Raw genomic sequence first — 14,528 nt, forward strand, 5'->3', positions numbered from 1 at the left:
TTAGATTCAGTAATTTTCTCTATTTCTCCTAATCTGTCTTTAAATTATTAAAAATACATTTTAATTGGATTTAAATATATGGTCTGGAGAGTCATCAATACGACTGTATTATCTTTTCACTAAGGTTATTCCGGAATGTAGCCTGATGCCTCATAAAACTAATAGTGAAGACATTTCATTCCTTCTTTATTTCTTATTAACCAAAACTCAACTGCTTGCAGATTTGTAAACATTATATTAGATTTACATCTCTTATGATTTTCAACAAATGTAACAAATTCAGTCAACATCTCTGAATTTTACTTATGTTAGGTTCTCTTTATCTGAGCTGTTGGTCTTATTAACCCTGTTAACAACAGAACCAAGTTAGATGCACCTGACTGTAATGTGTTATGTCTTCTCATGTGAAATAACCAACTATTGCTTGTCACTGCTTCCTTCATTTGATCACTTTGATATTTTTGTTTGAAGTTATCACTATTCATTTGTTTACTAGCATAATTTCTCAGATTTACCAGCATGTATTTTCTTAGATTATGTACTTGATGAGGGGCCTAATTTTTCACAGATGGATTTATCACTTTTATAGCAATTTTGATGCTGACAAAGAAAATACAAGGTATATAAAGAAAATGGAATTTTAAAGGTTCTTTTTATTGAATTTTACAAGTATACCTTTATTTATATTGGTAACGTTGAAAGTTTTCCTAGGCTGAGGATTGAACACATTGGTTCTTACATGGTTCTACAAACTTCAGTACATGTACACTGAGCATATGGTGACTGTAGGAAAATTTAAGAAAGGAAATAAAAAACACACAAAAAAACAGGAAAGCAGGGAAAAGAACAAATATAATTGTATTTGCGAAACTACCAAAAATTGCAAAAGAATGAAGATCCCTCAGAGGGGTCTGTGGACAAAAAATAATTTCCTCTGCTGAATTATGTTTTCCCAGACAATTCTCAGAGAAAACAAATTAGGGAACATTTCAATATAATTTCTCATTATAATGCAATAAATGGAGAGAGAGAGAGAGAGAGAGAGAGAGAGAGAGAGAGAGAGAGAGAGAGAGAGAGAGAGAGAGAGAGAGAGAGAGAGAGAGAGAGAGAGAGAGAGAGAGAGAGAGAGAAAGAGAGAGAGAGAAAGAGAGAGAGAGAAAGAGAGACAGAGAGAGAGAGAGAGAGAGAGAGAGAGAGAGAGAGATATCAACAGCATTTTTAAAATGCTAAAAATTGGTTTGATAAAAACTTACAAACACTTCAACCACAGTTTAAAAATTGTTACAATAATAATGATGAGTGATCTTACCTAATGTTAGATCCCTGAGCATCTAATAACAAATCACTAACAAAAGTAATAGGTTCCAATATCTTTTCTTTGCTACAGTATACTTACTGTATAGTTACAGTTGGATATTGGTTCTGACTCTTCTTCAACTCCCTCTTCTCCTCCCTATCCCTACCTCTTTCCTCCTGTTTCTATGACATAATGGAAGCACACACATTTGACAGAAGGTGTTGTAAAAACAATAGCTCATACCCCAAAACAAGGGTTACTTTTCCTGAAACCTCGTATAATGGTTATACTCGTTCACTGTACAAGCATGCAGCTGCTTCTTTCAACACACATCTCTAATATTCTGCATAGGTTTTGATTTCTGCATTTCTTATAAAACCTAATAACATACTAGGGCCTGGTGGCTAAATGGTTAAGCAAATGTTTCTTACCATTCTATCATGATAAAGTATCAGTTTTATAATTACAGTTCAGATTCATAAAAACAAAAGTACTACTGAAACACTTCCCCAAATGACAAAAGCATCTGAAATTTGAAACATAATTTGGCTTTGGTTCTGCTATAGAGAGGCCCATCATAATTCATATTCAGACGGTGAAACTATTTCAAAACCAGAAAATATAATTAAAATCAAAGCATAAGTATTATGTAAAGAATATCTAACCACAAAGAATTCTGTCTCATCCCCTCCCCCCCAAAAAATTGAAAACAACCACATCAACATTAGCTAACTAATCCTTCTTACATACAATAAATGCCACATTCTATTTTAAAGCAAGGATTCGGTCAATATAAGTATCAACTTATTCACAAGTAAATGCCAATACTTGAGCTTATGACTACTGACTAAGGTCTTCATCGAAGATAAACATGAAGCAGCATTGATTCTTTAAATCAATGGAATAAATAGTCAAGATGTGATACTTTATTATCACACATTTACTTGTATGTTAACAACAACAACAACAAAAAGAAGCAATAGGATACACAGGAAGCCAGTGTTGAACAAATTGAATTTGGTCCGCATAAAACTTTTTACAAACTCTAAAAAATTAGGCAATAAATATTCTGCATAAATTTCACAACGTTATTCTTAACACAGCTTGGTATATTCGCTCTCACTGATCCTATATAAAGACTTGGACTGATCACAGTTGCATATCAGTCTATTCAGATCCAGAGGATGATGGAGAATCATGCGGATGTTGTGGTCGATGTCGCAGGCATGCTCTGACTGAAACAGTTCTTTAAGCCATCTTGCTCTCTTCCAGGTCTTCATTGGCTTCACCAAAACAGTGCAGAGTGCCTGCAGGATCAAGTTCTCGTCAATGAACCCAACCCCACTTTCATAGATACCAATGATGTCCCTCCCAACCTTGATGGAGGAAATCATCTTAGCCATTGCAAATGTCTGCAGACTATTCAGCATGTACATCTGTGACAAGAAAACCAGCTCAATATAGGTTTTGATATCACCGCTGTCCAGGACATCACAGCGGCACCCGTAGAGAAAGTGTATTAGTATCTCATATGAGGCTCTGCTTCGGTCAGATAGTGTGATGCAAGAGGTGGTGCCCTCAACAAACGAGCCCATGAGCATGTTTCGCAGGACTTCATTCTTCTCTGCTAGAATTTCCCGGCTGGCAGACACTGTACTGCCATCCTCCAGCTTGAAAGTCACATCCCGGACACTCTCTTTTGCCCACTTGCACTTGTCTTGTGGGTCAGTATGTGATGATTCACTGCCTCTGGGAGTTATTCCTCCTTGCTCCTCCTTTTGGGGGGGTTCATAAGGAGTCGCGGTGTTCTTCTGCTGCAGTTTGAAGTGCTGTGCAACCTCCTCTGGAGTGTGGTTGCCCCTTTGGAAGCACACTAAGCACTTGACAGGGCTCACCTGCCTGTCCAACTGTTGAAGACAAAGGAAAAGTTAAAATTAAGTACAAATGTCACTAATTCTATATATCCTGTACACTAATGGAAAAAAAATTGGTTGAGAATGAGTGAGAACTAAACAATAATAAAAATAGAGTAACAGAAAGACAAACCGAATAATTCCTCTTTCAACATATGTAAATCTACTACAAAACTGAAGTTTTGTGTTAGATTTACTGTGGCCTAGTATGACATCTGAAACCCCCATCAGCAATGAGCTATTTGCCAATTTCTCCTGCCTCCTGGCCAAGAAGATCCTAGTCATTTCTTCATTTGGGATATATGAACCAGGCATTTTAAAGCTTACAAATAAATTAAATGGGAAAGAAACAAACCACATACATAATCGTTTCGCTTATGCCTCTGAAACAGCATTAAGTACCCTAGAAGTTTGCTTTGTGGGTCTCTGGAGTTCACAAGCAGGATTCAAGGTGTTAGTGACGACTAATGCTCCCTACATATTGTCTAAAGTTTATGTGGGGAATGTATGTCAAATGACCAAGTAGAAATATGATACATTATTTTGTTCTATATCTTTTCCAGCATTTTCATACAAATGTAATATGCATTTTTTAACTTCACCATTGTCTAGATTACCAGAGAGCAAAGAAAATACTACACAGAAATACAGCATGGTATTTCTGGTGTCAGTTGTAAGCACTGTCCACTATGTTTTTTCATCAGTTTTCTTTACACATGGTGGCTATACAGTGGTCATCACAGAATCCATTCCTAGGCCTATCTGACTACACTGGTTTATCCTATTCCTTAAGTTATTTTGAAAAAGGTAATAGTTTCCAATGCTATTATTCTTGTTATGACCATTATTATTATTGCCAATCATACCAACAGTAATAAAACAAAACCTTGATTTCTGATCATTCAAGAAATAGAAGAAACAGGTGAGAAAGGTAAGCCTAATAGCTGACTCTTTAGTAATAAAACACTGGTCAGGACTTTCATATGTAAACAAAACTAATAACTTAAAATTACACTAGACACTGCATGTGTACATGGCTACCTGGCAACAATGGATTGAAATGGGCCCAAAGGCTTTGTCACTGGTAACAACTGTGTCTTACAGGCTATAAAAAATAATAAACATACTTTAAAAAGTAATTACTTTAGTAAAGAAAGCTTTCTTGTATAAATCAAAATGAGAGATGATGGCCCAAATCCATTTCTTGACATCATTTAACAATAGTCAAAATAATTCAATCTGGCAGGTATCACCAAAATCCTTGATAAGGTTACAACAGGTTGAAACTGTTATTATGTCTGACACAATATCAATATTTTCTCTGGTATACTTAATTTTTGGGATAAAAAGTTAAAGAGGGGGGGAGATGCAGATGAAGTGGTAAAAAAAGAAAAGAAAAGGAGGAATAGAGGTGAAGGTGAAGGTGCTGAAGGTAGAGGTGGTGCCAAGGGTGGAGGAAGAAGTTTAGATGGAGGTGGAGGTGGGGGTGGAGGAAGAGGTGGAGGTGGGGGTGGAGGAAGAGGTTTAGGTGGAGGTGGAGGTGGGAGTGAAGGAAGAGGTTTAGGTGGAGGTGGGGGTGGAGGAAGAGGTGGAGGTGGGGGTGGAGGAAGAGGTGGAGGTGGGGGTGGAGGAATAGGTTTAGGTGGAGGTGGAGGTGGGAGTGAAGGAAGAGGTTTAGGTGGAGGTGGGGGTGGAGGAAGAGGTGGAGGTGGGGGTGGAGGAAGAGGTTTAGGTGGAGGTGGAGGTGGGAGTGAAGGAAGAGGTTTAGGTGGAGGTGGGGGTGGAGGAAGAGGTGGAGGTGGGGGTGGAGGAAGAGGTTTAGGTGGAGGTGGGAGTGAAGGAAGAGGTTTAGGTGGAGGTGGGGGTGGAGGAAGAGGTGGAGGTGGGGGTGGAGGAAGAGGTTTAGGTGGAGGTGGGGGTGAAGGAAGAGGTTCAGGTGGAGGTGGGGTGGAGGAAGAGGTTTAGGTGGAGGTGGAGGTGGGGGTGGAGGAAGAGGTTTAGGTGGAGGTGGAGGTGGGGGTGGAGGAAGAGGTTTAGGTGGGGGTAGAGCAGGAGGTGGAGATGGGAGTGGAGGTGGTGTAGATGGAGGTGGGGGTGTAGGTGGAGCAAGAGGTTTAGGTGGAGGTGGTGGAGGTGGAGGTGGGGAGGGTTGAGGTGAAGGTGGAGGAGGTGAAAGTGGAGGAAGTGGAGGTGGAGGTGGTGGCAGTGAAGGTGGAGGTGCTGAGGGTGGAGGTGTATGTGCTGAGGGTGGAAGAGGTGGAAGTGGAGGAAGAGGAGGAGGTGGAAGTGGGGGAGGAGAAGGAGGAGGAGGAGGAGGAGGAGGAGGGGGGGGAGGAGGAGGAGGAGGAGGAGGAGGAGGAGGAGGAGGAGGAGGAGGAGGAGGAGGGAGGAGGGAGGAGGAGGAGGAGGTGGAAGAGTAGGGGGTGAAAGAGTAGAAGGTGGAGAAGTAGGAGGTAGAGTATTAGGAGTAGGAGGAGGAGGAGGAGGAGGAGGAGGAGAAGTAAAAGGAGAACTAGGAGGAGGAGAAGGAGGAGGAGAAAGAAGGGAAGAAGGAGGAGGAGAAGGAGAAAGGAGGGGAGGTGGAGTACAAGGAGAAGGAGGAGGGAGGAGGAGGAGGAGGAGGAGGAGGAGGAGGCGGAGGAGAAGGAGGAGGAAGAGAAAGAGGAGGAGGAGGAGGGGAAGGCGGAGGAGGAGGAGGAGATGAAGAAGAAGAAGAAGAAGAAGAAGAAGAAGAAGAAGAAGAAGAAGAAGAAGTAGAAGAAGAAGAAGAAGAAGAAGAAGAAGAAGAAGAAGAAGGAGAAGGAGAAGAAGAAGAATTTTAAAAAATAGGCTCAACACATACCTGCAGTGTCCTTGCTAGTCTTGATATAGCTGCTGTTGCATACATGTAATTTGCATCATTGGGGGGCTTCTCCGAACGCAGGACTTCCATGAGCAACTCCATGGCAGGATAGCACACCATGAAATCATGCAGAAGCTTTGGGCATCTGATGATTTTGTAAAAAAAATTAGTTAATACCAGGTCTTGATCCACATTAATGCGTCATTTGTGCTGACCTAATTAGGTTGAAAACATCTTTAAGTTTCTAACTGAGTAATATTGCTGATTCAGGAGGAGGAGGAGGAGGAGGAGGAGGAGGAGGAGGAGGAGGAGGAGGAGGAGGAGGAGGAGGAGGAGGAGGAGGAGGAGGAGGAAGAGGAGTAGGAGAAGTAGGAGGAGTAGGAAGAGGAGAAGGAGGAGAAGAAGGAGGAGAAGAAGAGAATGAGGCAGTGAGGTATAAATGGGCATTAATAAAAAATATGGGCTCTATAATGTGAAAAAGAATGAAAAACATATCATTCATATATCTGTTTTTATGATTATGGAGAGAGAGAGAGATATATCAACACATTTTTGATGGGAAGAGCCAAGCTAAATCTCACATCTCACCTTGTGACATGTGGCAAAGCCATGACACACCCTTCCCGAACCCTAATGTCTTTTGCCGGGTGGAGTCTGCTGATGGCTTCACTGTGACCGTACTTGTGGACATGATTGAAAAAGTTGACCATCTGGTCTAAGAAAGCTGCTGCCCCTTCTGAGATGATGCGGCACTGTTGACAGCCACTGGGGGATTCAGGGTCACCTGCCTCCCCCAGCTCCACCCCCACATATGGGATGAACAGGGTGTCAAGGAGTGGCTGGATGCAGAGAGAATTTCTGTACACGAAGATCAATGTGTCAGTACAGACATCCTAAGTAAGTTAATATCCAATTACTTACTTCCCAGTTACAGACCAAAATAAACAGTATATTTCAATCAGAACAAATGTCTCATCTATTATAATTTCAGAAAGAGAACTCATGAACAGTTGTACAGTGTGGGAATGTGTTTTAAGATATACAACCACCTCTAAAAGTTATTTTCAATAGCAATGAAAATAAAAACAAGCAAATAACAGGACTTCCATCACACAAAGTAGAATAAACAAACAAGCAACTTAGTAATCATAATGAAAAAGATAATAACTCATATGGCAACAGGAGTTAACATATATCTATCAACTGCTTGTAAAAATGCAATTCTTAATGACTCCCATAGCAGTACTCAAATGTAATAAAATGGGGATCATCAAATATAACCTCTAATATCTTACACATCCATGGTAATAACCAGAAAAAAAACTTAATGACTTAATTGGGAATGGTAACCTGTATAACATATCATTTTATGTCTTATTTAACAATGCTCAAGAAAATTCACATCTATTGACTTTTACTGCCAATGGTTTCCACCAAAACACAGATCTAAGAACTTGTTTGGTTTGACTTAGGAATGTATCTAACATTTCATGACTTACTTGGCAATGGTAACCAGCATACGCATAGCTGACTTGTGGACAACCTGCACCGAGGAGAGGTAGGTCATAATTCGAGGCACAAATTCCATGCACACTTTGTGGATGGCTTCCTTCACATGCGCTACCTGAAAGCAAGACAACAGTGAATGATGAACTGGGCAAGGGATAAAGGGATTCAGGGAGTGAAGGATGGATGGATGTAGAAAAGAGATGGAGGGTGAAAGAAGGAGATGGAGAAAGTGAAAGAGGGAGAAAAATTAGGAAAGAGGAGCGAAAAGAAGTGAGGAGAAAAGGAAGATGAGAGGTGGAGAAAAATAATGCAGGGAGACGAGACACAAAAGACAATTTCTATGCCTTTTCAACATTTTACAAACTTTGGTATACAATTAACCCCTACGATGCAGATGATGTACGGTCCCCTCATGGAAATATCTGTGTTGAGGACTGAGTGACGAGAACTTGCCGTCATAATCAAAGGCCAGGGTGACAAGTGCACAAACCTCTTGGAGTGTGATCTGACTCGTTTGGTGCTTAGAAAGGGGCTTTTGCATTATTCCCACTGATAAACGAATATGGAATGAAACGTGTGTGAGCTATGACTGCAAGAGCACTGGCTCTAGGGAGGATGCCATTTTCATGCTGCACACTGTATTCCTGGCCACTGTGACCAGTGGTGCTGGTTGTGTTAAGGAAAATTTAAAATTACAAAGAAAAAAGATATATGACACAACCTAACCAAATGTTCCATATTTCTTTTTTCTTGCTCTGCGCTATTTTCTACATAGAGAGATGGTATGGGGTCTGTGTAAGGAAAATAAGCTTCTTCCATCTGGATAAAGCAAATCAAAAGACTGGAAAATGACAAAAAAGAAATAAAAATTTACACAAAATAGCTTTGCAAAGGGGAGGCAGAGATTCTTGTCACTGCTCATGGGTGTTCGTGTGCACCTGGCCTACATGCTGTACAGCCAGGATGTGCTACTTATGTAACCCAATGCCCATATTTTCGGCACTGTGATTTCTATGACGCAACTGGATTTGATTGGTTAATCTAATAAACTTTCCCAATTAAAAACAATGAATAAGAAGAAATAACTACAAGTGGAGAAAAAGCAGATGAATCATAACGTTCAAAGGCCATGCATGCATTGTCCAAAAAAATGGTAAAACCATAGCAGAGTTAATGATTCCTTGAATATACAACAGGATAATAATGATTACTCAACTTTCTATTAATCAGAATCAAAAGCATTTAGCTATTCCTGTTTTCATTACCACGCAGCTTGTGATCTACAATATCTATTACTTATTCCCCATTACATTTTCTTAATGCATCAGCACCATATGTTCTCCCTTTCACCTCACTCTGCAGAAGACATGACTTACTTGGCCAATGATCCTCACTAACAATTCCAAAAGCTCCAGCGCATTGGCTTCGTCCTGCGTCAATTCGGAATATGCTGAGAAGGAGGAGACACTGCTTGGTCTTCTTTCCCGAATAGAACTCCGTAATTCACTGCCTGTTACCTCCTGTGGAAAATTTATGGTTTATTGAGAGTTTCTCTAAAGTAATTTATTGATCTGAGATCTGAAAGAAAAAGATTATAGAACTGAAATATCTGATACCTTACTAGGAAAAAACAATGGACAAAGCTCCATCAATTAGGAACAGAAATGCAAATAAAAGTTTGAGTTGCAAACTGTGCATATTTCAAAATCTATATAAAATCACCTAAAATGCCTTAAACCATACCTGAAGTGGACTAGAATTTGGTATAACACTGCTTTCTCCTCCACCTCCACCAATCACTCCTCCAACACCTCCAAGGTTAATATGCTGCCTTGCAACGCCTTTTTTCCGAACACGAAACTTTATCTGATTCAACTTGATAAATGGGGATTTTGATTCACTGTTCTGCTCTTTTCCTGGTTCAGCTGGTGATGCAAAACTGTCTTTATTCTCAGCTACAACTGCAGACTCATCATCTTCACTCACACTTTTGTCTAAATTAGTCTGATATTCGGATTTCCGTGGCAGAATGGTTAACTTCAACTTCTTACAATCAGGAGAGGTTGAATCATTTGGACTAGAAGCCTCTCGAAATCTCTTCCCTGAGCTTATAACTAATTTCTTATCCATATCCCCAATCACTTCCTCATTCTCCATCTTACTTGCAACTTTCTCACGCTCACCGTTGCTTGCTTCAACATCCAAAGTCCGCACATCTTCCTTTTCACTGCTCTCGCACTCTCGACTTGTCTGACTATCCTCATCAATTTCCGACTCTTCCTCGTCCTCAATCTCCTTTGCTTTCAAGTGGGGCATCACAGGTGAGAATCTCCCTGTATCATCCAAAGGTTCTACATCTTCCTCATCTTCATATTCCCAGTCCGATGGGACTCGGATGGGAGACATGGATGGGGGAGGGGGGGAGGGTACAGGTGATGCATAGGGAGACCCATGAGACGAAGGACAAGGAGAGTCCATCACAACTGGAAATCCTGGGTTTGAACTGACAGTCTGCTGGAAGGAGATGGGGGGTTGCTGAGGGATGGGCGACTCTGCACTTTCCTGAGCAGGAGACCAGGTGGGTGAGACATGACCGGAGCTGGAGTAGTGGCTGTGAGGAGAACATGACACACTTCCAGGACTCTGTGGAAAGCTATGGAGTCCTGGGCTTTGAGGATGAGATGCACCATGCCCATCTGATATGCCTGAGGTAGCATAATCTTGCACAACTTTTCCATTTCCCTTCACAGCTGAGAAACTGGCTTTGCATATATTTCCCTTTGGAGGACTGCCTCCAACTTCACCTCTGGCTATTGCTGAGTCAAAATCATTTTCACTTTTTACACTCAAATCTTTTGACTTTGATTCATTTATTTGATTATTATCTGACTCTGAACCTGTTGTCTTTTCTGTGAAATCCTTTCTTTTCAACTTGCTGTCATTTTTTGAAAATACAGTCTGCTTTTCCTCACCATTTGATCCCTCTGCTGGATCTTTCACTTCTGAATTGATTTCCAATTCATTTGCCTGGGATATATTATCTGTCTGAAATGTGTGCACACAGGAGTTGGGTTGTGCTTTCCTTCTAACATTACGATACTCTGCCATGACTTCATCAAACTGTTCTGCTAACTGTGGAAGGATTTGTGCTGCAAGCAAGTGCTTCAGTACCTGCAATAATAAATGAAAATGTTTATCTCTTTTTATAAGTGCTTGATTTATATTTTAGAGTTTGTTCAACACACAGTCAATTGTTTATCAAAAAAGACTAAACAGATGTTTACATAATTGAACAAGGTAATAGGCAACTAGAAAGAAAAGAAAATGCAATAAACAAATTCACATAAAAAAGAAAATAAATTTTATAGAGAAAAAAAGTAAAGAGTAAGAAAGTGTTGAATAATAATAATAAAAAAAACAAGAAAAATGCAAAGAATGCAGTACAAATAGCAAGTAACTCACAGGCTCCCTGAAGGAATAATTATGCTCAACCCCTAGAATCGCCTTCAAAATGGCTGGCCTGAGCTTAGTGTGGTGACGGTGCCGCACGAGGAGTTCAACCAGCATAGCCACACCTCCGCAGTCTATGAGCTGTAACCACGCCCGCCCCATAAATGTTGGTGGCTGCGACAATGAGTTGGGTGCGAGGTTGTGGCATTCGTTTGACCCCTGGCAGAACTTGCATAGTGTTAGGATGAGTTTCTCATCGTCTGTAAGGAGAGCGTCAAAAGTGTGAGACCTTCAAGTGTTTTCTGATTCACTGAATGTATTTGTTTCTGCATATCTTCTTTGTATTGTCAGTTTTTTTTATACACTACATGAGGAGTAATATATGGCACCTTGTTTATCAATATTATCCTTCTTTACACTTTAAATTTCTTCTAGATACTATGAAAAACTACGTCATCATCATCTACCAATAACAAGAACAAAGGTACCACCACTGCTTAGTGATCAAGGAGTCAATTGATATCAAGTTTTTTTTTTCTAAATTCCACCGATATTCTTACTGTTATTGTCATAAATTGTTAGTAATATAATTATTCTAATGTTAATAAAAATAACAATAAAATTTTTAAAAATTCAAAAATCATGGCAAAATGTAAACATGTGAGATCATGTAGGATTAGCAAACGAGTTCTTGGTGATTAAACGTTCGTGGAGCCATTTCTGTGTACACTAAACTGATAAACTAAAATCACAGTGCCATCCCAGAGTCTGTGCATTAAACCCTCACCTAAACCAGGAACCCTCCGATTTTGAAGCTCTAGCACTATCTTGGTGGGGAATTGTGCGGTGCAGAGTCGGTCCAAGACCCGGGCATCCAGTGCTTCTCGCCTGAGATGTGACGGAGCGAAGCAGCTCTGGACAATGTTGACAATTGCCTTTATAACTGCCTCATATATCTCCTGGTCAGAGGTGTTGGCTTCGAGGACCCTAGAGACTGTCATCATGTTGTCTGTTCCCTCCATGATCTGGGGGAAAAAAGGGCATGATTACAGTTGAAAGTCTTTGGCTGGAATGACGTGGTTGTTGTACAGAAGAAGGGGGGATTGTAGGGGGAGGGTAAAATGATGAGGATAAAGATGAAGAGAATGTGAAGAGCATGAAAAGGAGGAGGAGGTGGAGGAGAAGGAGGAGAAGAGGAGGAGGAGGGAAGGAGGAGAGGAGGAGGAGGAAGAGGGAAGGAGGAGGAGGAGGAGGAGGAGGAGGAGGAGGAGGGGGAGGAGGAGGAGGAGGTGAAAGAGGAGGAGGAGGGAAGGTGGAGGAGGAAAAGGAAAAGGAGGAGGAGGAGAGGAGGAAAGGAAGAAGAAGAGGAAAGAACGGGAGGAAGGACGAGGAAAAAGACGAAGAGGAAAGAAGGGGAGGAAGAGGAAGAAGAGGAAGGGGGAGAGGACGAAGAGGAAGAATAGGATAATAAAGAATAAAAAAGTAAAAAAGAAAAATAAAGAGACAGAAACAAAAAAGAAAAATAAAGAAAAAAAGAAAAATATCAACAACAGCAATATCAACTAACCTGGCTCACACAAGCAGGATGAGATATTCTCGAGAAGTGAGCAAGCGTCTTGACAGTGGAGCGCAGAAGGTCAACATTTGAGGGGCTTTCCGCTGTATCAAAACCTGCCTTGCAAAAGTACAGAATACCTTTGCTTGTAACTATCTTCTGTGAGTGCTCTCCCGTGTTTGCTAACATTCTGAAAATAATTTTATCTTTGTACTAACGTTTTGTTATCAAATAAGGAATGTTCTCCGACTGTCTGAAAGAAAATATTCCTTTCCTATAAGGTATTTTTGTCAAATAAAGTTCCTTTAATTCTTTGGTTTGATATAACTAAAAGTAATTTCTTGCAATTTACAAGGTTTGTAGCTAACTAGTTATAACAAGACATCATCATCATCACCAATTAACGGTTTGTGCTTGGATGGTACGATGTAAATGCCACTTCCACCATGATTTGGGTTTATCAATCGTTTTTACACATGACAGCGGAGTCACAAAGGAGTCAATTATTAGTCCAATCTACCTCACCTATTTAAGCTTTCCCTTGATTATCAAAAAGATTTGTATTTCTCATTGCTATTGGTATTTTCATTACAATATAATAATCATACTGTTAATAATAATAATAACAGTAGTGGTAATTTTCATAGCATTAAAAAATTAATAAACAAAATCCCCCCCAAAAATTAAGAAATGGGGAAATCAGGAAGGGTCATAGTGGGCTACTAACTGACTCCTTGCTGGGAGAGCACTTGTGGAGCCATCTGTTTGCTACAAAATTCAGTGGACAGTACATATACCCACATACAAAGGGTTAATGCAGATACAGTATCATTGTAAACTTTTTATTTTCTTTTTCCCTACTCTGATCACTGCTCAAATATGTTCTGACAAAACTGGTTATTGGACGTAGAACAGGTGTGAATGAGAATGGATATCTTCACAAGACAAGAGGTTTATTTAACTGGTTTTGAATATAGCTTTGTCAGACAGATGTTCGAAACTGGTTAAATACAGCTCTCCTATTGTGAAGATATTTATTCTCATTCATACCTTTTCTACATTTGTCAACATGAATAAGGTTATTTTATATCATAAAATATGTGCACTACTTCCTTTACTCCCAGGTTTCTCCTATTATTTTTTTCCCTCTGCATTTTCATCCTTACAATTTGATTTTGTTGAATTTTCAACTCATCATGGGAAGGGGTGTAACTATCTAACTTAACAACAACAAAACAACAATAATAATACTGACCTCAAAGCCCTTATTGCAGATATTTTGGTTTCATCCTCTTTGCAATTCTTGAGCATATCGATGATCATGTCTGAAGCCTTGAGCTTGAACAATACATCGCAGCTTGGCCGATGCTGCGCCTGATTGGCAACTGTCCGGCAGGCTCGCAGCTGAAGGGACTCTGATTTGGCACACTTGAGGACATTCAAAAGGTGTGTTACACCCCCTAATTCAAACACCTGTTGAAAAATTTGTGTGATATATACATTGCATATAAAGATGGGTATCTGGATATCATAAAGAATAAAACAATTGTTTAAATTTCTACATACATTGTCAGATAGTTTGCGAGTATAATCCAGTGTTAAATTGTATTCATTGCAAATATTAGTAGGTCTACTGAATGGTTTTATGCAATAAGCATAAGCAGCATTTATCAGGTTATACAAATTTGTTTAAATAATTCTCTCTCTCTCTCTGTATGTGTGTGTGTGTGTTTGCCTTATTCCCTCTCTTTCTCTGTTTTTGTCTCTCTGTCTCCCCCTCCCCCTCTCCCTGCCTGCCTGCTTGACTGACTGACTGACTGACTGACTGACTGCCTGCCTGCCTGCCTGCCTGCCTGTTTGCCTGTTTGCCTGTCTGCCTGCCTGCCTGCCTGCCTGCCTGCCTGCCTGCCTGCCTGCCTGCCTGCCTGCCTGCCTGCCTGCCTGCCTGCCTGCCTGCCTGTC

At 40.5% G+C, this 14,528-nt stretch overlaps 1 protein-coding gene across 1 annotated transcript in view; it reads right to left on the reverse strand.

Moving 5' to 3' along the window:
• Positions 1 to 638: 638 nt before the first annotated feature.
• LOC113808557 (uncharacterized) overlaps positions 639 to 14,528 on the reverse strand; it is an 18,227-nt gene continuing 4,337 nt past the window's right edge. Inside the window, exons 4-13 of the mRNA XM_070118793.1 lie at positions 13,822 to 14,039; positions 12,579 to 12,756; positions 11,799 to 12,036; positions 11,024 to 11,271; positions 9,305 to 10,732; positions 8,938 to 9,081; positions 7,552 to 7,676; positions 6,641 to 6,910; positions 6,053 to 6,197; positions 639 to 3,204 (exon numbers count right to left, since the gene is read on the reverse strand). Of these exons, the coding sequence (XP_069974894.1) occupies positions 2,392 to 3,204; positions 6,053 to 6,197; positions 6,641 to 6,910; positions 7,552 to 7,676; positions 8,938 to 9,081; positions 9,305 to 10,732; positions 11,024 to 11,271; positions 11,799 to 12,036; positions 12,579 to 12,756; positions 13,822 to 14,039 (3,807 nt within the window). The 3' untranslated portion in view covers positions 639 to 2,391. The remainder of the gene's footprint in view (positions 3,205 to 6,052; positions 6,198 to 6,640; positions 6,911 to 7,551; positions 7,677 to 8,937; positions 9,082 to 9,304; positions 10,733 to 11,023; positions 11,272 to 11,798; positions 12,037 to 12,578; positions 12,757 to 13,821; positions 14,040 to 14,528) is intronic.

Source organism: Penaeus vannamei, chromosome 43 (assembly GCF_042767895.1).
Source record: "Penaeus vannamei isolate JL-2024 chromosome 43, ASM4276789v1, whole genome shotgun sequence".
Taxonomy (NCBI): domain Eukaryota; kingdom Metazoa; phylum Arthropoda; class Malacostraca; order Decapoda; family Penaeidae; genus Penaeus; species Penaeus vannamei.